Source organism: Archocentrus centrarchus, chromosome 6 (genome assembly GCF_007364275.1).
Source record: "Archocentrus centrarchus isolate MPI-CPG fArcCen1 chromosome 6, fArcCen1, whole genome shotgun sequence".
NCBI lineage: Eukaryota > Metazoa > Chordata > Actinopteri > Cichliformes > Cichlidae > Archocentrus > Archocentrus centrarchus.
Window position 1 is genome coordinate 34,985,459 of NC_044351.1, and position 27,592 is coordinate 35,013,050.

General features: G+C 50.3%; 1 protein-coding gene across 3 annotated transcripts; it reads right to left on the reverse strand.

The window, feature by feature from the left end:
* Positions 1–586: 586 nt before the first annotated feature.
* Positions 587–27,592, reverse strand: cetp (cholesteryl ester transfer protein, plasma). 3 transcript variants are annotated; one of them, XM_030730669.1, is made up of 18 exons: positions 27,410–27,592; positions 26,930–27,126; positions 19,339–19,453; positions 19,102–19,233; positions 18,438–18,508; positions 11,394–11,481; positions 11,251–11,320; positions 11,118–11,178; positions 9,405–9,496; positions 4,187–4,286; positions 3,724–3,803; positions 3,543–3,593; positions 3,306–3,458; positions 2,991–3,058; positions 2,199–2,241; positions 1,357–1,426; positions 1,084–1,169; positions 587–1,001 (listed from the first exon to the last, which is right to left on the reverse strand). In XM_030730669.1, the coding sequence occupies exons 2-18, from the start codon at positions 27,066–27,068 to the stop codon at positions 924–926; spliced, it is 1,497 nt and encodes a 498-aa protein (XP_030586529.1). In that variant the 5' UTR covers positions 27,069–27,126; positions 27,410–27,592; the 3' UTR covers positions 587–923. The 3 variants fall into 3 exon arrangements, with proteins under 3 accessions (XP_030586529.1, XP_030586528.1, XP_030586530.1); XM_030730668.1 differs by having other exon boundaries at positions 26,930–27,129; XM_030730670.1 differs by lacking the exons at positions 3,724–3,803; positions 4,187–4,286 and having other exon boundaries at positions 26,930–27,129.

Sequence of the window (27,592 nt, forward strand, 5' to 3'; positions counted from 1 at the left end):
TGTGGGGCATTGTTTAATGTTTTACTGCCTTCATTTTCAACCACCTTCAGATCTGTTTTTCTTCCCTAATGAAGTGTTGTGATCTGCAAATAATACCACCACTGATAAGCCTGATTTATATTCACAGAAGTTATTTTATTCAAAAAAAGAATTAAATTGATTGCAATCAGAAGGTTCTACAATGAATCAACAGAAGTTCACTAAACTGCCAAAAGTATCCACTCACCATCCAGATCACTGAGTTCAGGTGTTCCAGTCACTTCCACAGGTGTATAAACCAGCACCTAGGCATGCAGACTGCTTCTACTATCATCAGTGAAAGAATGGGTCGCTCTCAGGAGCTCAGGGAATCCCAGCGTGGTACCGTGATAGGATGATACCTGTGCACAGAGTCCAGTCACTGCTAAATATTCCACAGTCAGCTGTTAGTGGGATTATAACAAAGTGGAAGTGATTGGGAACGACAGCAGCTCAGCCATGAAGTGGTAGGCCACGTAAAATCACAGAGTGGGGTCAGTGGATGCTGAGGGTCATAGTGCACAGAGGTCACCAACTTTCTGCAGAGTCAATCACTACAGACCTCCAACCTTCATGTGGCCTTCAGATCAGCTCAGGAACAGAGAGAGCTTCATGGATGGGTTTCTATGGCAGCTGCATCCAAGCCTTACATCACCAGGTGGTGTAAAGCACGCCGCCACTGGACTCTAGAGCAGCGCAGACCTCAGCTCAGCACTGCATTGGGCAATGAACCCTGTAGCTGCTAAAGGTGGGCCGACATCATATTAAACTATGGATTAAGAATAAGTTCATATGTGTGTGAAGGTAGATGAGTGAATACTTTTGGCAATATAGCTTATGTTCTAACTGACGTCTCTGAGTACGTTTTCTGCGTGAAACACACTCTTAGGCCGGGTATTGAAAGGCTACTGTAGTGTTTTCTTGAGGAACTCAACCAGGAGGTGATGAGGGAAACCAAAATCCATCTGAATCAGCACAAAGCCCTGCAGCATGAGGAGAGATGGAAGCTGTGTGAGCAGAAATGCAGCACAGGCAGAGGCCAAACAGAGAAATGAGGGCACTCACGTCCCGGGGAAGCACCTCAGGGTTAAAGAGATCAAACAGGTATAATCCCTGTTTGTCCAGCAGCCTGGTGAGCTCAGCCCCGAGAACTGGAACACAAGAACATTCTTTAAAGTATTGTTCAAGCTGCAGCACAGGATCTGCTGTTTGATGGTAATTCAACAGGTCCATAAAACCTATGTTCAAAACTGAAGTGAATGCATACTAATGGTTTCCTAAGTAATTAAAAACTTATGTCCATTGTAGGAATGCTTTATAAGGTGCTCCATCTCTTACCAGACAGGACTTTGGGAGTGCCAATTTTCGCCACGGCTTCCTTTATGAACTCTAGTGTCTCATTATACAGCTGGAAAGAAAGAGATTAAATGTACTGCATGATCTGCATCAGCTTAACAGAACCAAAAACAACTGAATGATTCACACTGATATCAGAAAACTCATCAATAATAATTTGTAATAATAACAGCTGAAAACAAGACTCAGAGAGTAAAGGCAGAGGCAGAGAGACGACAGGGAGACAGGCCGGTCCAAAGCTGTTATACTGACGGCTGTCTCGGCCTGTAGCTAAGCTCACAAGTGTGTAGATCCATGTGAGGTCTTCTCTACATACAGACAGCAGGATTCATGCTGGGTGTGGAACACAGCACTGTGGGAGCGGACCGGCGTCTGTGCTTGATGAACAGGGGGGAGCTCAAATGCTACCAAAAACCAAAAAACTGCTACTTTTCGCTTCACTTGGGTTCGGACTCCACCCTTCTTGCTGCTATGCACCAAAGAAGTGAGGCTCCAGCCTGAGACCCAAAAATGTGCTGGAGAACATGCAGCAGGTTTTTTCTCGTTGGTCTGGAGCGGGTGCTCTAAAATAAATCCATCTAAAATAATAATAATAATACTTTGACTCGTGTTTTAGAGACTGAGGACTGATCTGATGCATGCAGAGCTCCATCATGCATCCAGATAAGTGGAAATGAAAAGATGTGATTTAATTGTTTAAGTCAGAATGAAGTTTGACACATTGTTTCCCTGAAGTTATATAATGTAAGCAGTACAAAGTTAGCACAACCCAACAGAGCCAACATAATGGGAAGTGGAGCAGGTGTTATTCTTTGACCACCTACCAGCTGATCCTGTGAGGGCAGCTCTGCTCTGACTACTGAGAGCCTGCAAATGAACGAGAACATGAGTTAATTACCAGTTAACTACATCAAGCTGAGGACACAGGATACACACACCCCTACAGCCTAATGAGGATGTTTGGTTAAAGAAAGTACACCCTCTATCAGTTCTAAGGTTTTACGTGTAAGGACATAAAAATAATCTGGTCTGGTTGATGAGCAACAACATCTGCCATATTACACTGTACCTTTAAGGAGCTGCGACCTTCAGAGAGCTGTGCATGAACAAATGTCTGCAAACCTCAATGAGCTGAACAACGCTGGAAAGGAGAAAAACTCCTCCACAACATACAGAAAAGCTCTTCTTCGACTTATCGCCGCTAAAGGAGGCTCTAACAATGATAATAATGACACAGTGTCATGTTTCTCATCTCAGGTTGTAATTAATCAGGACTTTATAACCAGATAAAGCCAGCAGAGAAGCTGAAACCAGTCCAAAGAGTACCTCACAGTGACTCCACTGTACAAACAGGTACAGGTGAGGTACAGGTGAGAACGGAGCTGCACTCAGCTCAAACATCACTCTGGCCTCTTCTCTGGCTCTGTGTTAGCATGCTGCCTGTGCAGACGTGTGCAAAGAGCCAACACTGTGTTAGCAGCATAGTGCAGTTGTGCACTCATCCTTCTGTGACAATAGAAACAGAAGGTCCAGATTTCCACTCCTCACAGCTTGTACACGGCTCCATCATTTCCCTCGTCCCTGCACACTAAGGGAAATCAGCGAGTCAGCCTTACTCTGTGGGACCGCCGCGCAGTAACACGTTCTTGTTCTCATAGGAAGTTGTGACATCGACGGTCGTGTCCTACACATCAAAAACAGACAAACACTCATCAGTCACAAACAAAGAAGCCTTTGTGGTCCACGACTTCAAATGGGCTGAACAGCCTGACAGACTCTGTGTAGCCATGTTTTCAGTTTTAAAGCCTTTCAGAGTTACTGTGTCAGTTCTCAGCCCGCCTCAGTATATGAACAGGCAGCTGGTAAGTCCATAACAATCTCTGCTTTCTGTCACCTTCATGGCGAGCTGCTGCCACAGAGTGAAAACGTACCGTCTGAAAGGAGAGGATCGGTGTGCTTTGACTGTCACAGCGGAGCTGCCCGGAGGCCTGCACCCAGACACTCACTCCCAGGGTGGAAATTTTTAGATGAGGAACAGATGAACTCCACACTGTTAGCTGTGGGGAAGCTGATTCCAGCAGACACTGAGCACATGAAAGTATTATGTCTTCTCTGAAAAAGATGCATGTATATATGCACATGTATGACAAGGAAGCTTTCATTCCTACCTTCCTAATAAATTCAGGCACGCCACTGGAGAGGTCTGTCCTGAGAAGGGTCTGAAATAACATTTACAATTCACAGCTGTAAGTTCAAAGATCTGATCCCAGTTTGACCAACAGGCTGCCGTACAGGCGTCATGTCAAATGCACCTTCCACGAGTGTTTTAGGTTGTGCTGAAGTTCTTACCGTGACCTCTTCTCCAGAGATATTAAGCTGAAAGCGGCCATCTTGGTGAGCTGCATTAAGTATTGGGTTTAAGAACTGGTCTGGGGTCAAAACATAATTTATATTAATAGCACTTCATGCACAAATAATCTTCTAAATTACAAAGAGAGGCACGAACTAGCCTGCTGCTATCGAGGTGCATGGAAGGTATACTACTCAGAGGTCAGCTTCAGCATTTTCTGGAAGGTTTTCCATGTTCCAGCTACGGGAACTTGACATTCCTTTAGTGCACTGTCTTTACTGTGTTTATACAAGTCAAACCTCCAGGAGGCCCAGGCTCGGGGGTGGGGGGGGGGCACAAACATGGTTGTTGCCTCCTCTAGTACCCAAGATATTTTTTTGACTATGGTTGGTGGAGTTTTTGACTTCACCATCTATGGTGGTGCAAAAAATACACAAGATAAACACAGTGCCAACTCCTGACCTGAAACCCAAAAGTAGAGCATCCTGTTTTCAGTCAGCTGACTTGGATGGAAAACTGATTCATTGATGACAGAAACTGTGTTGTTGTAGTTGGTCAGTCCCTGCAAGAGTTGGAGAAAATAGGCCTAAAGAGCTTTTACAACACAAACATACCAAAGAGATCATTATTACTGGACCAGAACATGAATATCTTTATGTTGGAGATGTGCACTAAAGTACTTCAGTATTACTGCACTGTGCAACTGTCATGGTCCTGGGCCGGTGGCCCAGTATTCTATGTTCCGGTGATTTAGTTCTGTTTTATTATGGTTTCACTGTTTCTGTTCCCTTGTGCTCTGTTGTGCTGGTGTCTGTTATCCTTCGGTGTCTGTATTCCCAGGTGTTCAGCCAGTGTGTACTCTGTTAGGTTCTTTCCTGTTTTATTTTGGTAGGTCTTTTGTCTGTGCGCTTTTGGTTTAATTGTGCTTCCTGTGTTTCCCTCCCAGCTGTTTCCCATTTGCCCATTACCTGCTGTGTTTATATTGTCGGTGTTTTCACTTTGTCCTCGTCGCGTCGTCGTCGTTCGCTCCCCTGCTGTGTTCCTCTGTGGTTCAGTTTTGTCCTGGTTTTGAGTTCTGGTTTTGTTCCTGGTTTTGTCCTGCACTTTGCCAATTAAAGACTGTCTTTTCCATTTACCTCGTCTGCCTTGGGGTCCCCTTCTTTCCTGCCACACAGCTGATCCGTGACAGTACGACGCGACCACGAATGGACCCCGCAGACTCCGACCCCTACAGTGGCACTCGCCTGGCGCTGGGGGGACCTGCTTTTTGGAACGGTCCCCGGCGACGCCACTCACCTCCTCCTCCTAAGCCACGAGTTATCCGCACTGGCGGAATTTTTTTGTCTCCTGCCGCTCGCTCACCTGTCACTCCGCTCACTGGTCCCTCCCCTCCTCAGCGGGCGCCGCAGCCATGGCGGAAGGGGAATCCCTGGCAGCAGCTGCATGATTCGTCCCCGGAGCCGTGCGGTATGACGCCGCGGTTTTCCATGCCGCAGCCACGGAGGACGAGATCCCGGAGGAAGCAAAGAGACTTTTCGCCGGAGCCGCCGCCCGGAATGACTCCGGAGGAGTCATTTTTCCGATTCCTGGGACACAGGGGTCCCTGGCCTCCCAGCACTTCTGCTTCACCGCTGCCTGTTGCTGAGGGAGGAAGGCCAAGCTCCCGACAGCATCGTAGAGAATCGCCGCGGGAGCAGAGCGGGATAACGCCGCGGAGACGGTCACCACAGCCTCCAGATTCCACACAGCCGTCGCCGCTTCATACTCAGTCACCAGGTTCCGTGAGTAACTCTGTTGCCATGCCTGTTAATGTAAAGACTGAGTTCCTTGACATTGGGCTGAACAAAGGAGCCGCTAAAGGACATGTGTTTTTTGAGCAGGCTGTAAAACCCAGCCCCAAATTCCCTGTTTCACTGACAGCCAAGGATAAAGACGTTTCGTGTTTGTCTACAAAGAATGGTTTCCCTGCTGAGGGCTCCCGGTCGGATGTGTGTAACTTTGTTTATAAGCTGTGTGATCTGTGGCTTGAACTTCATTGTGAAAGGCAAAAGGAAGCTATAGTGCAGAGGCTACGTAATCTGTTGTCAGTACATCCCTGGCTTTTGGACTCTCTTCCTGCCCTAGTTAGGGCCTTTGTCATAGAGGTCTGTCATTCTGACACCCCTGAACTGGCTCCTAAGAAATTAGCCACAGAAAGAACTGGGGGTTCAAAGACTGATGGCTTCGTTCCTGTTTCGCGGGTGGAGGCAGCCACGGACGGGCTGTCCTCTGCACCCGTACCTGTTTCGCGGGGGGAGGCAGCCACGGACGGGCTGTCCTCTGCACCCGTTCCTGTTCCGCGGGTGGGGGCAGCCACGGACGGGCTGTCCTCTGCACCCGTTCCTGTTCCGCGGGGGGAGGCAGCCACGGACGGGCTGTCCTCTGCACCCGTACCTGTTTCGCGGGGGGAGGCAGCCACGGACGGGCTGTCCTCTGCACCCGTACCTGTTTCGCGGGGGGAGGCAGCCACGGACGGGCTGTCCTCTGCACCCGTTCCTGTTCCGCGGGTGGGGGCAGCCACGGACGGGCTGTCCTCTGCACCCGTTCCTGTTCCGCGGGTGGGGGCAGCCACGGACGGGCTGACCTCTGCACCCGTTCCTGTTCCGCGGGTGGGGGCAGCCACGGACGGGCTGACCTCTGCACCCGTTCCTGTTCCGCGGGTGGGGGCAGCCACGGACGGGCTGACCTCTGCACCCGTTCCTGTTCCGCGGGTGGGGGCAGCCACGGACGGGCTGACCTCTGCACCCGTTCCTGTTCCGCGGGTGGGGGCAGCCAGGTCCAAGCCTTCACAGCAGTTTTCAGTGTCGTCCACAGTGCCTCTTCAGCCTGTCTCTCAGTCAGCTGTAGCTCCAGCCACCGCTCAGTCTCAGTCAGCCTCTGTAGCTCCAGCCACCGCTCAGTCTCAGTCAGCCTCTGTAGCTCCAGCCACCGCTCAGTCTCAGTCAGCCTCTGTAGCTCCAGCCACCGCTCAGTCTCAGTCAGCCTCTGTAGCTCTCAGTCACCGCTCAGTCTCAGTCAGCCTCTGTAGCTCTCAGTCAGTTTCCACGCAGTCAGCCCTCTCTAGCTCTCAGTCAGTCTCCACGCAGTCGGCTCTCCCTCAGTCCGCTCCCACGCAGCCGGCTCTCCCTCAGTCCGCTCCCACGCAGCCGGCTCTCCCTCAGTCCGCTCCCACGCAGCCAGCAGCTCTCCCTCGCCCTCAGTCAGCTCTAGCTCCAGTCGCTCTCCCTGCCCTCTCTAGCTCGCAGCCTGCTCCCACGCAGTCTGCCCTCTCTAGCTCGCAGTCTGCTCTTTCTGTCTCTCGGCCTGCTTCCACGCAGCCAGATCTCCCTAGCTCCCGGCCTGCTTCCACGCAGCCAGATCTCCCTAGCTCCCGGCCTGCTTCCACGCAGCCAGATCTCCCTAGCTCCCGGCCTGCTTCCACGCAGCCAGATCTCCCTAGCTCCCGGCCTGCTTCCACGCAGCCAGATCTCCCTAGCTCCCGGCCTGCTTCCACGCAGCCAGTCGTCTCCCGGCCTGCTTCCACGCCGCCAGTCGTCTCCCGGCCTGCTTCCACGCAGCCAGTCGTCTCCCGGCCTGCTTCCACGCAGCCAGTCGTCTCCCGGCCTGCTTCCACGCAGCCAGTCGTCTCCCGGCCTGCTTCCACGCAGCCATCTTCTGACATACCCAAACTGTTCCCTGAGCAGCCCCTGCTGCCCAGGATGACGCCCACTCAGCCGGCACCATGGCCCTCTACAGTCCGCTCAGCTCCTGCTCCCTCTGTAATTTTGGTTCCCTTAGCTTCCCCAGTGTCAGCTTCCCCGATTCCAGTTCCTTTCCAGTCAGGTACCCAGTCAGTCTCAGCAGCGTCTCTGTCTCAGCCCCAGTCTCTCCCGTCGACTGCTGTAGAGTCCCTGGTCTCTGAGTCAGAGTCCCAGTCAGCTCCCCTGTCGCCATCAGACTCACCTAACCTATGCCCTGCAAAGCAGCCCCAGCCTGCGCATCCAGTGTTCGAGCATCCGGAGGATCCCGCTCAGTCGGAGCCGCCAGGGGGTCCCACTCGGTCCGAGCGCCCGGAGCCAGAGGGTCCCGCGCCGGAGCCAGAGGGTCCCGCGCCGGAGCCAGAGGGTCCCGCGCCGGAGCCAGGGGGTCCCGCTCGGTCCGAGCGCCCGGAGCCAGAGGGTCCCGCGCCGGAGCCAGGGGGTCCCGCTCAGTCCGAGCCGCCAGAGGGTCCTGCGCCGGAGCCAAGGGGTTCCGCTCAGTCCGAGCCGTTGGGGGTCTCCGCTCAGCACGAGCGTCCGGAGGGTCCCGAGGGTCCTGCGCCAGAGCCCGAGGGTTCCACGCCAGAGCCTGAGGTCACCCGTCTCCGCCACCGCATGCCCCGCGGCCGGCCTCCAGTGCCTGCTCCTCGTCGCCGCCGCCGCTGGGAGCGCGGTCGGCCTCCAGTGACTCCTCCTCCTCCTCCTCGTCGCCGCCGCCGCCGCTGGGAGCGCGGTCGGCCTCCAGTGACTCCTCCTCGTCGCCGCCGCCGCCGCCGCTGGGAGCGCGGTCGGCCTCCAGTGACTCCTCCTCGCCGCCGCCGCCGCCGCTGGGAGCGCGGTCGGTCTCCAGTGACTCCTCCTCATCGCCGCCGCCGCCGCTGGGAGCGCGGTCGGCCTCCAGTGCCTTCTCCTCGTCGTTGCCGCCGCTGCTGGGAGCGCGGTCAGCCTCCCTCGTTTGGACTCTGCTTTGTGGCCCTTGGCCTGTGTGGCCCCTGAACTGTGTTTTTTTTGTTTTGGGATTTCCCAGTGGGTCCTCCTGGACACTATGTACTGTTTTCCTGGGCCCTGTGTTTTTGTTTTTCTGACCCCTGTTTTGAGCGTTGGCGCTCTTCGGCCCTGTGCCACTGCCTTTTGTTTTGGTCCTGTTTTTTGTTTAGTTCCTGGACTGGTTTGTTTTGTTTTGTCTCCTGGGTTTTGTTTGGTTCGGTCCCTCCGTCCGGTTCCCCCTCCTCCCGCCCTGGTCCGGTTTTGGTTTTTCTTTGTTCTTGTTGTGGGCCGTCGGGAGCCGGCCCTTAAGGGGGGGGTACTGTCATGGTCCTGGGCCGGTGGCCCAGTATTCTATGTTCCGGTGATTTAGTTCTGTTTTATTATGGTTTCACTGTTTCTGTTCCCTTGTGCTCTGTTGTGCTGGTGTCTGTTATCCTTCGGTGTCTGTATTCCCAGGTGTTCAGCCAGTGTGTACTCTGTTAGGTTCTTTCCTGTTTTATTTTGGTAGGTCTTTTGTCTGTGCGCTTTTGGTTTAATTGTGCTTCCTGTGTTTCCCTCCCAGCTGTTTCCCATTTGCCCATTACCTGCTGTGTTTATATTGTCGGTGTTTTCACTTTGTCCTCGTCGCGTCGTCGTCGTTCGCTCCCCTGCTGTGTTCCTCTGTGGTTCAGTTTTGTCCTGGTTTTGAGTTCTGGTTTTGTTCCTGGTTTTGTCCTGCACTTTGCCAATTAAAGACTGTCTTTTCCATTTACCTCGTCTGCCTTGGGGTCCCCTTCTTTCCTGCCACACAGCTGATCCGTGACAGCAACCATATCCAACAGCAATCAACTCTGAACAGGAAAGCCCTTTTAAACATAATTTAAAGCAGATCCATCATTGTGGCGTATCACACTTTGCATCTACAGCTATCAGTTTACCTTGTGGTACGACTCGATGTAGTTTGCCGTGATAACAGGAGCAGCTGTTAGACCAATATCCACACTGATGTCTCCGTCTCTGACGAACTGCTCTGTAATGTTCAGACATTCCAAATGAAATGGATAAAATAGGAAACTGAATTCTTGAACTAAAACAAAACGGTCACATACAGATGAGGCCAAAGTACTGGTACCCTGGTATCTCACTGAAACGAGGATTTGTTCTTCCGCTGAGGTGCTGTTGGCATCCCTGCATCTGTTTTGGATTGTCCTAGAACTCCGATGAATGCTGTGGAGAGAGATGCCTTTTCACCTCTTCTCTTTGAGAAGTTATGTGTAGTGATAGTTCAAACAGACTATTTTAGAAAGTGCCCATCATTCTCCTTGGCATGTATGAACAGGGACAACAGAACAGGTTTGTCTTAGGAGTTAAAGCCTGACTGCAGTCTGACCTGCAAGACAGTCAGAAAGAACATCGCTGACTTCCCTGAACATGGAAACTGATGGCATTTACAGAAGGAAAGCTCCAAGATGAAGATACAGCAGAGTCTGTCGTGCTGCCTCTGTCTGAATGAATGTAGAGACTACATTTGAAACTTTAAAGGATAATCCTACAGTAAAACATAAAGAAGGCTCAGGTGTGACATGGAGCTGCCTTGTCTTAAATTTGTTCAAGGCAAAACTAAATCAGATTATTGAAACATCCACCCACCCATCCACCCATCCATCCATCCATCCATCCATCCATCCATTTTTTCCACTTATCCGGGGCTGGGTGGCAGGGGCAGCAGCCTAAGCAGAGAAGCCCAGACCTCCCTCTCCCCAGCCACCTCCTCCAGCTTATCTGGAGGAACACCAAGGCGTCCCCAGGCAAAGCTGAGATCTCTCCAGTGTGTCCTGGGTCTGCCCTGAGGCTTCCTCCCAGTAGGACGTGCCCAGAACACCTCACCACACCCATCCTAGTCCCACCTCAACTGGCTCCTTTCGATGTGGAGGAGCAGCGGCTCTGCTCCGAGTCCCTCTCCAGTGACTGCACTCATCACCCTGTCTCTAAGGGAGAGTCCAGCCACCCTTCAGAGGAAATGCAGCAACAGAGCAAAATATCCTTATAGTCCCTTACAAAGGATTTCCAAGAGTTCTAATACGTGTAGGAGGCAGGTAGCAAAATTCAAGGGACCTTCAACCTGACCATGAGCACTTGAGTCTACTTTGTTCACCGATCTTTAATTTTGTTATTGACTGCCTCTTCTGTCTGATAGGTTTAGGCACTGATGCTACTCAGTTAGGAGGAAATCATAGTTTGTGGTAACCCAGGAAATCCTGGAGAAGCTTTCTGCAGTAAATCATTTCAGCACAGTCTTTGGCTACCACGGTTAGGCATCCGGGAACACCGTGAACACCAGCGAAGCCCATTTGTCTGCAATCTGTTTTATACATTTGAATCAGGACCGTGAGTAACAGGCCCCTGACTAACTGCAAGCATACAACGAGTTGGAAGAGACAAAAGATACAAAGAAATCCAAAAGCAAAAAAAAAAAGCCTCAATCAAACAGGATGTCCACGGGAAGAGCTGAAAACCTCAAAACCAAACGAGCTGCAGCAGCTCACACCTCAAAAATCTTTTAGGTAGAAGGGTACCAATAATTTGGCCAAATCCGTAAAGACACACACTATTAACTGAAGTAAAACACTCCCTGTGCGGCCGTCACGTGCCTGCTCTCTCTTGTATGAAGTCAGCCAGTATATTTGCTGCCTTGTTGATCTCCTTACAAATCTGTTTGAGAAGACACTTTGTTACTGCTTTATTCTTCTCATCACAAGCACAGCGATGACAGCCACAGCTCACCTGTCCTTTGATGACCAGCTTCACTGTTAGAGTGATGAAGTCGGTGAAGAGCTTCTTCAGCCAGTTCGGCCTGACCAAACACACATCAACAGGGTCACACGCTGAGATTCGCGCACTCACACTTTCACAGTGCTGTCACTTACTCTTTGTCTCCCTGCAGGTGCAGACGTAGCTTGTGAAAGGTCAAATAACAGTCTGTTGTGTCTGCTGCCACCTTTCCATCACCGCAGTCTGACAGAGGAGACAGATACCAGAGCAGATGGGAGGATAGCTAGTATGGATCATTTTCATTATGCTACATTGTGCCTCAGCTAGAACAAAAGAGGCTTTCATGTGCTGTTTCTATGCATTTTAGCTGCAGGATGATCATGAAACAAACTGTCTCTAAAGCAGTTTTATGAAGCATTTTGGAGGTGATATAAATCTCCCTGACTCATGTATTACTGCCATTTTCACACGTGAATGTTGGAAAATTTGGGGAGAATCAGGTTGGGATATATTTGTCTTTTCTCATGTGTGGCAGAAAAAAGCCGGCTTCAGATTCATGAAACTGCTGTAAATATTCTGTGTGATTTGAGCAAGGAAGCTGCAGCGCACTGTGCAATATTTGCACACTGATTTCTCACTTTATGCAATTGCCTTCCTCAAACTGTAGCTAAAACCTTCACCACCAGGGGGCAGCCTTTTATGGCTTTGGTGTAGTTAACCAATAAAATGCACTGCTTGGTCTGACCAGGGCATGGAACACATTCTGATGGCCCACGGACAGCCATCAGATACCGTTCCCCCTGTGTTAATCTGGGGGAACGTTTCCTGATGGCCCAGGGACAGCCATCAGGAAACGTTCCCCCAGTTTAAAACAGGGGGAATGGTATCTGATGGCTGTTATTAGGCTATCAAGATGTGTTTACCCAGTTTTGGGTTATATAGAGCTATCCGCATGGGCTATATGGAGTATCTATCTATCTATCGATAAACATCTAAACATAGAGAGAGAGAGAGCGCACGTATCTGATGGGAGCGCATTTGCAAAAAGTGGGACAACTTCGCCGAAACACGTTGTTTGAGCTTTCACGGTGTCCGTAGTTTTCTTGCGGCGCAAGCACGGTGCGCTGGTTACGAGCGCTGAACAAGCAGGCGCGTTTTTTGCCGCGTGGGCGGCGCAGAGACGCTGGTGGGCGGCGCAGAGACGCTGGGGAAACCGTATCTGATGGGGAAACGCGGCTCGACGTAACACCGGCTCTGGGGGCGCTCGGGGCTCCAGGGCGGGATGCTGATTTTTTTTTTTGCACGGCTCACCATCCTCGGATACAGTGTGTGGCCGTCCCGGTCCCTCGACATAAGGGACCGGGACGGCCCCTTCCAAAGGGAAAGAGGAGATGAGGGACCCAGAGAAGTGGCCCGTTCACTCGCATGGCCCCGGGCCCGCCTCCCTGACCTCCGCCGGAGGGAGAAGCACCTCCTCCACACATTGTATCTGAGCGAAGTGAGCCGTGGCCGGGCGAAATCATTCAGCATCCTGCCCTGGAGCTCCGAACTCCCCCAGGGCCAGAATGAGAGCATTTTGAACGGGAAATGGGACCCGGGGAAGCGGCCCTCTCACTCTCCATCTCTCCATCTCTCTTTATTACCTGATCACTGCTAGCGCCCACAGACGAAGACGAGCATATGTCTATGAAGACGAGGCTTCTGCTTTACTTTGAGAGCATGGGAAATCTCCAACATGGATTTAAAATGCTGTGCAAATCTGTCAAGCTCATATTTTTTCCTCTGAGATTCGAGTCATGTATCATATAAGCTGCTTGTATCGGTGAAGCATGTTATCTTTCAAAACCAATCACATACATATAGAATATCAACGCTGCATCAAAGACATTTCCAGTTCCCACGGTCCCTGAATGCAACAGCTGGGACTACGTTGTTCAGCCGCTGTGTTGAGCTGTCAGTCATGATTCCACACCCCCGTTATCTGAGGCTCCGCCCCCCACGCCAAAACAGGGCCAAAAGTTTGAACTCGAAAAAAAATTTGAAACTGTAGGAGTCGGTGGAAGGAGACACGAGCAGGTATGTAGTCTCAGCTTTATTCGGTAAACTCACAACAAACTAGAACTCCAAATATAACTCCTGCAAAAGGAGGAGTCAAGCCCTTTTATTCCAGGCCTCTCTCTCCCGCCTTTTCCAGATCTATTCCGGTCTCTCTCTTCGCAATAAGAGCTTGGGGCATTCTGGTGTGAAATGTGCATATATGTGGCCACCACACAGGCCCCCCCTGAACACACAGAATGGCAAACAATACCATAATAAAAACAGCAACCATTTTCAACTCAACATAGCAAAAATAAAATACCACATCAAGAGTATCTCCTAGGGGGTTTAACAAGGCGGCCGCTACGGCTGTGCTTGGCGACCACAGGTGGTGAAAACGAGGGAGGGGCACAGCCCCGACTACGGCAAGACTGCCCCCTCGCAGGGGAAAAAACAGCAGCTGGGGGCAGGTCCTCCGAGTGAGGCATAGAAACGGGAGGACGACCGCGGCGCGGAGGTTGGGCCAACTCAATAGGACCATCCGGAAACATGTGAGCAGGCTTAAGGCGATCCACCGAAACCCGCTCCTGACGACCTCCCAGCTCAACCAAAAAATCCTTAGGTCCCACCTCTAGCACACGGAATGGACCATCATAAGGAGGTCGAAGTGGAGAACGGTGCGCGTCATGGCGGATAAAAATGTACTTGGCAGACATCAGGTCCTTTGGCACATATGACTGTGGAAGGCAGTGATGCGCCGCTACTGGGGCCAAAAACCTATCATTCCCCGGGAAAACCGGCCCGCTCCTTTTGTCGGCCCCCGAAGCAGATGCACCAGGAAGGAATTCCCCTGGAACCCTCAAAGGCTGGCCCAGGACCAGCTCGGCTGAAGAAGACTGCAGGTCCTCCTTAGGTGTCGCACGCAGGCCCAGCAGGACCCAAGGAAGGCGGTCAACCCAGCTGCTGTCCACCAGCGCAGCCCGTAAGGCAGCCTTCATGGTACGGTGGAACCTCTCGCAAAGGCCATTGGCCTGCGGGTGGTACGCGGTAGTGCGATGGAGTCTGACGCCAAGGTTCTCCGCCACAGCAGTCCACAGCTCAGACGTGAACTGAGGACCCCTGCCAGATGTCAAGTCAAGCGGTACGCCAAACCGAGATACCCAGGAGGAGACGAACGCACGAGCAACATCTGCTGAGGTGGTTGACGCCAAAGGAACTGCTTCAGGCCACCGAGTCGTCCTGTCCACCATTGTCAGGAGATGGGTGAAACCCCGGGAAGGGGGAAATGGACCTACCAGGTCTACATGGACATGTTCGAACCTTCTCTGGGGTATGGGAAAGTGCTCCAGAGGGGATTTGGTGTGTCGTTGCACTTTGGCGCGCTGACAAGCAACACATGAGGAAGCCCACGCCCTGACCTCTTTCCGGAGGCCGGGCCACACAAACTTGGCCCCTACCAACTTAACTGAGGCTTTAACTCCTGGGTGCGAAAGAGAATGAACTGCCTCAAAAACCCGCCGACGCCAGCAAGCAGGAACCAAGGGGCGAGGCCTGCCCAATGAGACGTCGCAAAGTAGGGTTACGCCACTATCCTGAAATGAGACATCTTCCAAACGCAAACTGGACTCGGCCACCTTAAAAGCCTGAATCTCCGTATCCGTAAGTTGGTCGGCAGCCATGGCAGAGTAGTCCACTCCCAAATGCACAGAGCTAACCTGCGCCCTGGACAGACAGTCAGCCACCTGATTACACTTGCCGGCGACGTGCTGAATGTCAGTGGTAAACTCTGAAATAGCAGAAAGCTGCCGTTGCTGCCGTGCAGTCCATGGTTCTGAAACCTTTGCCATGGCAAATGTGAGAGGTTTGTGGTCTACAAAAGCGGTAAAGTCACGGCCCTCAAGCAGGAACCGGAAATGACGCGTCGCGAGAAAAAGGGCAAGGAGCTCCCTGTCAAACGTACTGTACTTTCTCTCCGCATCCCGAAGCTTCCTGCTAAAAAAGGCGAGGGGCTGCCAAGCACCACCCACCCATTGTTTGCACACGGCCCCGACTGCAAAATCGGAGGCATCGGTAGTAAGGGCAACAGGCGCCTCGGGAGACGGGTGGGCCAGCAGGGCAGCGTTGGCAAGAGCAGCTTTGGCACTGTCAAATGCCTGCACCCGCTCAGGTGTCCACTCTATCTCTTGGTTGCCTTTCTTGCCCTTAAGTGCATTGTACAGAGGGTGCATGAGGTGAGCAGCCCGGGGGATGAAACGGTTATAAAAGTTCACCATCCCCAAAAACTCCTGCAGGGGCTTCACTGAGGAAGGGCGCGGAAAAGCAGAAACCGCCTCCACCTTAGCGGGCAGGGGAAACGCCCCTTGGGGCGAAACGAGGTGTCCCAAAAACTCTATGGCCGGCAGACCGAACTGGCATTTAGCTGGATTCACAATCAAACCGTGCTCACTGAGACGCTCAAACAACTGGCGGAGGTGCACTGAATGCTCCGCGGCGGAAGGGCTGGCAACCAGTATGTCATCCAGATAGACGAACAAAAATGGCATACCACGCAAAACGGAGTCCATGAGGCGCTGAAACGTCTGTGCCGCGCCCTTCAGACCGAAGGGCATTCGCAAAAACTCGAAAAGGCCAAAAGGAGTGATAACCGCGGTCTTGGGCACATCACGCGGATGGACAGGAACCTGATGGTATCCCCTCACCAAATCCACCTTTGAAAAAATAGTTGCCCCCGCAAGATGAACCGAAAAATCTTGAATGTGGGGAACCGGGTACCTGTCATTAGTCGTCGCATTATTAAGGCGCCTAAAATCCCCACAAGGGCGCCACCCACCGTCAGCTTTAGGGACCATGTGCAACGGGGACGCCCAAGGGCTGTTTGAGCGGCGCACAATACCAAGGCGCTCCATGTTTGCAAACTCCTCCCTGGCTATCGCTAACTTCGCGGCATCGAGACGGCGCGCACGCGCAAAAACCGGCGGACCCACAGTGGTAATGTAATGCTCCACACCATGTTTAGCTACGGCTGCAGAGAAGGTGGGAACCGTGAGGGTGGGAAACTCGGCCAGCAAATGCTGGTACTCATCACCTGTGGCAAGCATGTTAGCGAGGGGCAGGGGGCCAGGACTACCAAGTGTACAGGGGTAGGTATCAAAAGACACAGCATCTATCAAGCACCTATTAGCTACATCGACCAACAACCTGAAAGCACACAAGAAATCAGCGCCGAGTATAGGTACTGACACAGACGCTATCACAAAGTCCCAGTTAAACTGACGTCCCTTGAAACACACAGTCACCAACCTCATTCCATATGTGCGAATGGGGGTACCGTTCGCCGCGTCCAGCAGGGGTCCGTGACATTGTCCCAAGGCGTCCGCAGCTGAAGCCGGCATGATGCTACGCTGAGCACCCGAGTCCACAAGCAGACGGCGTCCCGAAGCAGTGTCCTCAATGAAGAGCAGCTTGTCCGAGCTGCCAGCGCACACAGCTGCTAGTGAGCACTGGCCCTCTCGTTTCCCTGGTGCTGGAAGGTACACGGCGGAATGCAGCGCTTCGCCTTCACTCCGAACCGGCGATGATAGAAGCAGAGCACGCTCTCCTTCCTCCGGCGCTCCGCGACGGCGGCCACAGCACCAGCTTCTCTAGTCTCCGTCCCTTGTAGAGCCGCACTTGGTAAAAGTGCATGCACACCGGAATGCCTGGATGCCAGCAAAATCTTGTCTGCCTCTTCAGCTAGCCCGCGGTAATCCTTGGCCCGTATCAGAGCGGAGCTGGCTAGCGCGGTGCGCACGGGAGGGGGGAGCTGGCGCAGGAACAGATGCGTAAAGAGAAACGAAGCGTCGCCCGGGCCGAGCAGAGCCAGCATGTGCTCCATCAGCTCGGAGGGTTTACCATCTCCCAAGCCATTCAGGGACAACAGGCGATCAGCCCGCTCTTCGTCTGAAAGCTGATAAATCCGCAGCAGGTTCTCCTTCAGCGCTCCATACTTGTTAGCAGGCGGCGGGTCCCGGAGCAGTCCCATCAGCCGGCGGGTAGAAGCAGAGTCCAGCGCCGCGACGACATGGTAATACTTGGTGTCGTCTGAGGTGATCCCGCGGAGGTGAAACTGGGCCTCCACATGCTGGAACCAAGGCTCTGGATCGTGCTGCCAGAACTCCGGGAGCTTGACCGTGGCCGCAAAAATAGCGGGAGAAACGGCGGCGGCTGGTGAGGAAACGGCGGCGGCTGGTGAGGAAACAGTGGCCGCGGCCGTTGAGCTGTCGTCAGCAGACATGTTCTTTAGTCGGGGTCACCAATGTAGGAGTCGGTGGAAGGAGACACGAGCAGGTATGTAGTCTCAGCTTTATTCGGTAAACTCACAACAAACTAGAACTCCAAATATAACTCCTGCAAAAGGAGGAGTCAAGCCCTTTTATCCCAGGCCTCTCTCTCCCGCCTTTTCCAGATCTATTCCGGTCTCTCTCTTCGCAATAAGAGCTTGGGGCATTCTGGTGTGAAATGTGCATATATGTGGCCACCACAAAACTGCGAAAAAAACCAACCTTGAATCTGAAATGTATGTCTGTGTAGATTCTCAGTCATCCAGGTCATAGTATCTCTGGAGCTTGAAAAAGGCGACTGGACTTCTTTTTGTTTCTTGAAGACGTTTCACCTCTCATCCGAAAGGCTTCTTCAGTTCTCAACCAAAAGGTGGAGAGACCCAGGTATTTAAACCCCTGTGGGCGTAGTCCCCTGGAGGTGGTTATGACCCTCTATTGATCATGTGCGTGAAAAAAAAGAAGTCCAGTCGCCTTTTTCAAGCTCCAGAGAATCTGAAATGTAGTTTTGAAATATTTTTTTTTATTTTCACATCTTTTTTTTCAGTTGCAAAACTTTTTTTTTTCCTGTTTAAATTTTTTTTTTTCGGGTTCAAAATAATTTTTCAGTTTCAAAATTATTTTTTCGAACAAACTTTATGGCCCCAATTTAGCTCCATAGGTGCTATACCTCCCCCTGGAAAAGTCATAGCACCCCTGTAGCAGCCCCAAGAAAATGGCTTGTGTCTGTGTGTGTTGAAAGAACAAATGATCCTTCACATTAAAAGTCATAGCACCCCCTGAGCACCTGCAGAAAAATGTTCCTGGAGCCGCCGGTGGCAGGGTGGGAGGTAACGGTGTACTTACAGAGTTTGGGGTTGATCACAAGATCAATCTGAGAGTCGACCTCGAAGTCGACCGAATGCGCAACGTTGACACTAAATAAAGAAAGAAATGAGAGGGAAACACGGTTCACTGCGTTTAGGATTTAACAGTTTGAATCAGTGAAAAGAAGAAAAACCCACAAATTTAAACCAGCGAGCAGCATCACACTCAAACTGAGGAGAGTCCAAATGTTACTTAAATATGCAAGCGTGCATTTTATGAAATGCAAAGTAAATCACTAAATCTTATCTGTGATCTCATGAAGTATTGATCATCAAGCTAATTAGGACCATAATACTCTGCAGACATTTCTGCATCAAACATGTTGCTGCTGTTTCATAGTCTAAATATTATTATTCTTAATAATGCCATTTGCACTGCTTTAGCCTACAGTTCTCTTATTTTTTATATTTGACCTCATTTTATCTGTTTTATATATAAATGTAACCTCATATGGTCTTCATTATGGGCCTGTGCTACTTTTACTTTTAATAATTTTTTTTGTCTGTCTGTACTCCAGGTGACACCCGCAGAGTAAACGGAGGCCTTAAATATGATTTTCAGGTCAGCTTCGGCGGACTGTTTGTTTTCCACCGTGTGCCTCAGGTGTTTTTCTATTTCCCATCCCCGCCGGTCACACACTCACAGCCAGCTGCCGTATCCGTACTGGATGGTCCCCCTGAACACTGCGGACACGTTGCTTATCTCCATGGCAATGCCTTCACCTGGGCGCAGCTCAAAGGCACTCCGACCGATCGACAGGTTGTGAATCTCTAAACTGGATGCATCGGTGAAGGATCATTACATGATTTTTCATGATGTGCATCACATACATGTGTGTGTGTGTGTGTGTGTGTGTGTGTGTTCATGTGTGTCCGCTCACTTGTCCAGGCCATACGTGACTTTTCCAGCGAAGAGCAGGGATTTCTCCCCCTTCACGCTCGGATATCGAGCATGTTGGAAAGCAGCCTCAATCACTTTAGTGGTTTTCTGATTCACTGCCAACAACAGACAAACACACAAGGACAAATATGCGTTATGAGCTTCGGTATGCTGACCTCATCCAGGCAGATTGGTCAAAAGTGTGGATGCTTAGAAGAAATATAAATACATCCCGCTAAGAAAAACACTCAGAATTGGCAACATGTCTTATTTCAACATTTTAACTTTATTAATGTAGCACCAAATCACACTGGTCCTCTGAAAGCACCTTGCATTGTTGGTTAAGACTCTACAACATCAGTATGGAAACACAACAATGAGCAATCACTTGGTGACAGTGGGGAGAAATACCATACATCTCATCTGCAGTACACAATATCATCAAAGTATTCTGAGAGTCTGCAGAAAGCTCTGTGAGCAGGGGACAGTGTACCTGTGATGTTCAGGCCCTCGGGCAGCACTGCAGCAAAAACAGTCACTGCATGGGCTCAGGGACAGAAATCCCTGTCTGTGAGCACAGCTCACCGTGCCATCCACTAATGCTGGTTAAAGAAGAAGCCACGTGCAAAACTGATCCAGGAACAGCACCGTCTTCTCTGAGCCAAAGGTCATTTAAGGTGGACTGAGCCAAAGTGGGAAAACTGTTCTGAGGTCAGACAAATTGAATTTGAAATTCTTTTTGGAAAACATGGACACCACATCCTCCGGACTGAAGAGGAGAGGGCCCATGCAGCTTGTTATCAGCGCTCACTTCAAAAGCCTGCATCCCTGGTTGGGGGTGCATTAGTGTCTATGGAACTGGCAGCCTGCACAGGCATGTACAGGCGCGGGGCACTGCTTATCACGCAGTGCCCCGCGCTGCACTCGGCCTCTCTGACCACGACATGATCCACCTGATCCCCGCGTACAGACAGAGGCTGAAGCTCTCAAAACCTGTGGTGAGGACAACAAAGCAGTGGACCCGTGAGGCTGTGGAGGAGCTCCGCACATGCTTCGAAACTACAGACTGGGACTCAATGAGGGCTGCCTGTGACAGTCTGGATGACTACACGGACACTGTAACCTCGTATATCCACTTCTGCGAGGACAGCATTGTGCCATCACGCACCAGGGTGTGTTATAACAGTGACAAACCCTGGTTTACTCCCAAACTGAAGCAGCTGTGGATAGAGAAGAGGGAGGCTTTTAAAAGTGGGGACAAAGACTGCTACAAAGAGGCCAAGTACAGGTTTAGCAAGGAAGTGGCCACTGCTAGATCACATCACTCTGAGAATATACAGCAGCAGATCTCAGAGAACGACGCGGCCTCTGTATGGAAAAGCTTTAGGCAGATTACCAACTACAAGCCTAAAACCCCCCACTCCACAGACGACCTACAAACTGCAAATAGACTGAACGAGTTCTATTGTCGTTTTGATGGTCAGTTCAGCAGCCTTCACACCTCCACCAGTCCCAACTACAATACAGCCAACACAAATATTCACCCCCCAACCTCCCCCACTCCCCACACCTCAGAGAAGCCCACATCATCAAGGACTCCCACCCCAGAGTCCCCCTCCTCCCCCACCCCCACAGTCTTTTGTATTCAGGAGGACCAGGTGCTAAAGCAGTTCAGGAGTGTCAAAGCTCGCAAAGCTCCAGGTCCAGATGGTGTCTCACCTGCCACACTGAGACACTGTGCTAACGAGCTTGCCCCATTGTTCACAAACATCTTTGGAGCTTGAAAAAGGCGACTGGACTTCTTTTTGTTTCTTGAAGACGTTTCACCTCTCATCCGAAAGGCTTCTTCAGTTCTCAACCAAATGGTGGAGAGACCCAGGTATTTAAACCCCTGTGGGCGTAGTCCCCTGGAGGTGGTTATGACCCTCTATTGATCATGTGCGTGAACACATGTGCCCAGGTGTGAAGGGGGCGTGGGTCATATTTAATCAGTGGTTTCAGTTGAAACCAATTTAGGACTCCGCTCCATTGTTTCCTGTGGCCTATTGAGGTCACTGGAACAAAGGTGTGAATGGGGGTTGAGACTTCTGGGAAGGGAGCTCAGGACAGCACTGTAAGCGGGGGAAAGTTGGTGACGTAATCCACCTCCTCTGTTCAATGATGGTTGTTCACAGTGGACATAGATGGCTTCTGTCCACTGTGAACAACCATCATTGAACAGAGGAGGTGGATTACGTCACCAACTTTCCCCCGCTTACAGTGCTGTCCTGAGCTCCCTTCCCAGACGTCTCAACCCCCATTCACACCTTTGTTCCAGTGACCTCAATAGGCCACAGGAAACAATGGAGCGGAGTCCTAAATTGGTTTCAACTGAAACCACTGATTAAATATGACCCACGCCCCCTTCACACCTGGGCACATGTGTTCACGCACATGATCAATAGAGGGTCATAACCACCTCCAGGGGACTACGCCCACAGGGGTTTAAATACCTGGGTCTCTCCACCATTTGGTTGAGAACTGAAGAAGCCTTTCGGATGAGAGGTGAAACGTCTTCAAGAAACAAAAAGAAGTCCAGTCGCCTTTTTCAAGCTCCAGAGACTACTATGACCTGGATGACTGAGAATCTACACAGACATATCACGAACATCTTCAACTCCTCACTGGAGGCTTGCCACGTGCCTGTCTGCTTTAAAACCGCTACCATTGTTCCTGTCCCCAAGAAGCCAAGGATCACTGGACTAAATGACTACAGACCTGTGGCACTGACTTCTGTGGTCATGAAGTCATTTGAGCGTCTGGTGCTGTCCCACCTCAAGTCCCTCACAGCCCCCCTTCTGGACCCCCTGCAGTTCGCCTACAGAGCCAACAGGTCTGTGGACGACGCCATCAACCTGACTCTGCACTTCATCCTACAGCATCTGGACTCCCAGGGAACCTACGCCAGGATCCTGTTTGTGGACTTCAGCTCTGCCTTCAACACCATCATCCCTGATCTCCTCCAAGACAAGCTGTCCCAGATGAACGTGCCAGATCCCATCTGCAGGTGGATCATTGACTTCCTGATGAACAGGAAGCAGCACGTGAGGCTGGGGAAGAATGTCTCGGACTCCCGGACCATCAGCACTGGCACTCCTCAGGGCTGTGTCCTCTCTCCTCTGCTCTTCTCCCTGTATACCAACTGCTGCACCTCTGACCACCAGTCTGTCAAGCTTATTAAGTTTGCAGACGACATGACTCTCATCGGACTCATCTCAGACGGGGACGAGTCGGCCTACAGGATGGAGGTCAAACGTCTGGCGTCCTGGTGCAGCCACAATAACCTGGTACTGAACGCCCAGAAGACAGTGGAGATTATAGTGGACTTTAGGAAGCACACAGCCCCTCTACCCTCCATCATCCTGACTGACACCCCCATCACCACAGTGGACTCTTTTCGCTTCCTGGGAACTACCATCACCCAGGACCTCAAGTGGGAGCCCACCATCACCTCTGTCATCAAAAAGGCCCAGCAGAGGATGTACTTCCTGCGGCAGTTGAAGAAATTCAACTTGCCAGCAAGGACCATGGTGCAGTTCTATACTGCCATCATTGAGTCCATCCTCACCTCCTCCATCACTGTGTGGTACGCTGGAGCCACCACTAGGGACAAACAGAGACTACAGCGCGTTGTGCACTCTGCTGAGAAGGTGATTGGCTGTAACCTCCCATCTCTCCAGGACCTGTACACCTCCAGGACACTGGGGCGTGCAGGTCGGATCACAGCCGACCACTCTCACCCTGGGCACAGACTTTTTGACCCTCTCCCCTCAGGCAGGAGGCTACGGTCCATACGGACCAGAACCTCCCGCCATAAGAACAGTTTCTTCCCCTCTGCTGTTGGACTCATGAACAATTACCCTAAGACTGTTACCACCACCCTCCACAAACGCTGATGACCCTATGTCTATGCACCTGTCTGACTGCACTGATGTACATATTAGTGGAATATAGTCTACATTCTTTTATCTTTTAATTAGTCTCTGCACTGTATATTTTGTAATTTTGTAATATTGTGCTATAGTTATAGCTCTAATATCTCTGTATATTTGCAATTTGTATACTTGTATATTGTCTTATAGTTTTTATACTTATTTGTTTTTTTTCTGTAAGCACGAAGTACCGCAGCAATTTCCTAATGCTGTGAACCTGTTCACCCATATGGCAATAAAAACCTTCTGATTCTGATTCTGATTCTGATTCTGATATGCTCCCATCCAGACGTCTCTGTCAGGGAAGGTCTTCATATTTCAGCTGGACGGTGATAAACTGCACCTATCCCATCAGCACGGCTGAGTATCAGGAGTCCTGATACTGAGTTGGCCAAACTGCCTGCAGTCCAGACCTTTCACCAGCTGAAAGCACCATGAACTGAAGAATATGACAAAGATCAGCTAGAATCTTCCATCAGACAAGAAGGGGACATCATTCCTCCGCAGCTGCTCTCCTCAGTTCCCAGATGTTTACGGACTGTTGTTAAACTAAGAGGAGATGCCACATTTGATATGTTTTCTATATTCTTTTGTGAATAAAATGTAAGGAATCGTGTGGGTTAATACACCCAACAACCGAACATTTAGACTTGTATACCAGCAGCTTCAGCATACAGTTCCACAGTAAATACTGTGACATAAGAGGAAAGAAAACATAACAGGGAACAGAGAAAACTGAACAGACTGAAAATTATGACCCAAAAAGAATATAAAGATATCTACATAGTGGATTTTACTTGACATGTTCCCATTAAAATAAAATGTTTGTGTTAGTGTAAATATTTATTTGAGCTATTCATCTCCATTCGGTCTGTCATTGAGGACGAGCAGGTACGCGCCCCCTGCTGAGCCCACAGCTAACCTGCAGCTATAGCTCCTCTAGGTTTAGGTTAACCACTGTTTACTTGGGTAACCAACCTTTTTAACCTGGCTGTTCCATCCTCATACCCAGGCTCTGTACTGTTTCTAACTAGAATGCCCCTAATGTGCCGCCATGTTCTGAGGTATGAAAACCCACTGCTTCCTCTATGCGGAATACCTTTTGTGTTAGCCACTGCTAACATTTAGCAGCACAAAGCCTTTTAAATGTAGCGCAGTTTCTGCCACTGAAAAAAATGTTTTTGTTATCTGTAACTGAGAATCTGAATATCGCAACGCTCCGTGAAAGCAATATGTCTGTGTAGATTCTCAGTCATCCAGGTCATAGTAGTCTCTGGAGCTTGAAAAAGGCGACTGGACTTCTTTTTGTTTCTTGAAGACGTTTCACCTCTCATCCGAAAGGCTTCTTCAGTTCTCAACCAAATGGTGGAGAGACCCAGGTATTTAAACCCCTGTGGGCGTAGTCCCCTGGAGGTGGTTATGACCCTCTATTGATCATGTGCGTGAACACACAAGTTTACCGGAAGCCCACACACACAGACCAGTATCTCCTCTTTGACTCCCACCACTCTCTGGAACACAAACTTGGGGTGATCAGGACCCTACAACACCGTGCGGAAAGTGTTCCCTCTAAGGCAGAAGGGAAGCATAAGGAACACACACACATTAAGAAAGCCCTCAAAACATGCGGTTACCCCAACTGGGCCTTCATCAAATCAGCTAAGATGCACAGGAATGAAGGCCAAACACAAACTACAGAGAATAGGAAGGACAAGAGGAACAACATTGTCATCCCATATGTGTCAGGCTTGTCAGAGAAACTCAGAAGAATTTTCTCCAAGCATGACATCTCAGTATACTTCAAACCAAGTCACACCCTAAGACAAAAACTGGTTCATCCCAAGGACAAACCCGCCAAACACAAGATCAGCGATGTAGTGTATGCTGTTCAGTGCAGTGAAGAGTGCTCGGACCTCTACATTGGTGAAACCAAACAGCCTCTTCACAAACGAATGGCACAACATAGAAGAGCCACCTCGACAGGACAAGATTCAGCAGTACATCTGCATCTGAAGGAAAAAGGGCACTCTTTTGAGGATGCCAATGTCCACATTTTGGACAGGGAAAACAGATGGTTTGAAAGAGGAGTGAAAGAAGCCATCTATGTCCACTGTGAACAACCATCATTGAACAGAGGAGGTGGATTATGTCACCAACTTTCCCCCGCTTACAGTGCTGTCCTGAGCTCCCTTCCCAGACGTCTCAACCCCCATTCACACCTTTGTTCCAGTGACCTCAATAGGCCACAGGAAACAATGGAGCGGAGTCCTAAATTGGTTTCAACTGAAACCACTGATTAAATATGACCCACGCCCCCTTCACACCTGGGCACATGTGTTCACGCACATGATCAATAGAGGGTCATAACCACCTCCAGGGGACTACGCCCACAGGGGTTTAAATACCTGGGTCTCTCCACCATTTGGTTGAGAACTGAAGAAGCCTTTCGGATGAGAGGTGAAACGTCTTCAAGAAACAAAAAGAAGTCCAGTCGCCTTTTTCAAGCTCCAGAGGCCTCCGTGAAAGCGGTCACAGCCATGTTACCCGGAAGTAGATGACGCCGACGCATGCGTACTCAAAATCGAGCAGACAGCAAGAGAGGCGCTTCACTGTGGTACTTGGAGTTGTTCAAACCGTTTTACAGTCGAAACTGGATCACGTGGGCTTACCTTTCACAGGTAAGAATTCACAATTATTATTTTTTTATTGTATCTGGTAATTACAACATTTTGGAAACATAATTTGCAGGTAATATATAGACCCGTAGTGAAACCAGCCTCCAAACAGTGAAAATCTTAATTAACCTCATTGCAAACTAAATATTCCGAAACAAATAAAGATCTTCCAGACCTTCTGTTTGCTGCTGTCTGCTCACGAGTCTGTTTTTGCAGTTGTGCTTCTTGGCCCCTCGTTTTTAAGATAAAGATAGATAAGATAATGTTTATTTGTCACATGCACATTTATACACAGTACAATGCACAGTGAAATGTATTTTGTACCTGCAGCCATTTACACACACACACACACATATAAATACAAAGAATAAAGTAATCACACTATACACTATACTTGGAATTATAGAATATTATAATAATTTACATTGTGCAATAATAGTCCAGTTTAGGGCTCAGAGTTGAGCAGTAGTTGAGTTTTGTGTAATAATATTAATAATAATAATACTGTACTTGTATTAGTTTACAGTGCAGACCCGCTCAGCTGATGCCTTCAGCCTCCTGCTTCTGGCTAAAAAGGAAATGACGTACCTTCAGGGAGCTTCCTGATTGGCAGAACTAACTCGAAATTTTGCTACACATTACTTGAAATTTCGAGTTATGGATGGCAGTTTTTTTGAATAAAGAGGCTTCCACACAAATGGCACTCACACAACACAGTTCCTATTTGAAATGTGAGTATTTTAAAGCTGAGAAAGCCTGCCGGCTGCTGCTGCTCATTACGCTGAGCTGCAAACAGGAGCCAGTGGGAAGCTGACAGCTTCTGTGAGAGACTGAGTTAGAAGAAGCTCAGGTGTTTGGTTAAAGTCATTTGAATGGATGATTGGATTAAATCAATAAATGAAACAAATACCAAAAAAAGAAAAAAAAGGATCAAAATCCAACTCACACACAACAGCAGCGGGGTAGGTGAGCCTGCACACAACTCCGGTGGATCTGTACGCTGAAACGGGGTCCTGCAGGCAGCAGCTGGATGTCCCAAACCAGGACAGGAACAGCAGCAGCAGCGGTGGGACCTCTCCAGGCATCGTGTACGTGGCTGTTTTGCCTCTCTGAGAATGGGCGAGCTTTTTAAGCCTGCGGGTGCTTCTGAAAGAGGAAGGCAGGTAAATCTCGATCCCCTCGATCTTGGCTTTACTAACGCACCAGCCGGCACATGGAAAGACCGGACAGACGCCGTGTGTGATTCCCACTTGATGAAAGGACAAACACTGACTCAGGTCTGGTCCCCTTAAAGCAAACTGATCAAAGTACAACCTGTCCTATCACCTCAGGTACGAACACAGGCTCTGCAGCAGTACTGACAAAGAATGCATCCTTCCAACGGCAGTAAACAAGAACCAGAGACCGATACTACCTGCATACGTACCCTATGAAGCTGCCTTCAAAGTGGGCAAAAACAGAACAGACGCTCCTTTGTCTAAAATCTATTCCAGCCTTTCTTTGTCTCACTGAGAGACAAATATTCAGGTAGGCAGAGGCTGTTTGAACCAATGCAGAGTTACAATGAAACCGGACACAGGAGCTGCCTGTTGGAGGGGGCGAAAGGGGA

Excerpts from the sequence above, each read along its gene's own strand:
- cetp (XM_030730669.1), bottom strand. The coding sequence starts at position 27,068 with ATGCCTGGAGAGGTCCCACCGCTGCTGCTGCTGTTCCTGTCCTGGTTT. Across the intron at positions 11,482-18,437 it reads TGTGATCAACCCCAAACTCT|ACTGCGGTGATGGAAAGGTG; the intron begins GTAAGTACACCG and ends CTCCTCTGTCAG. Across the intron at positions 4,287-9,404 it reads ACATCGAGTCGTACCACAAG|GGACTGACCAACTACAACAA; the intron begins GTAAACTGATAG and ends CAACTCTTGCAG.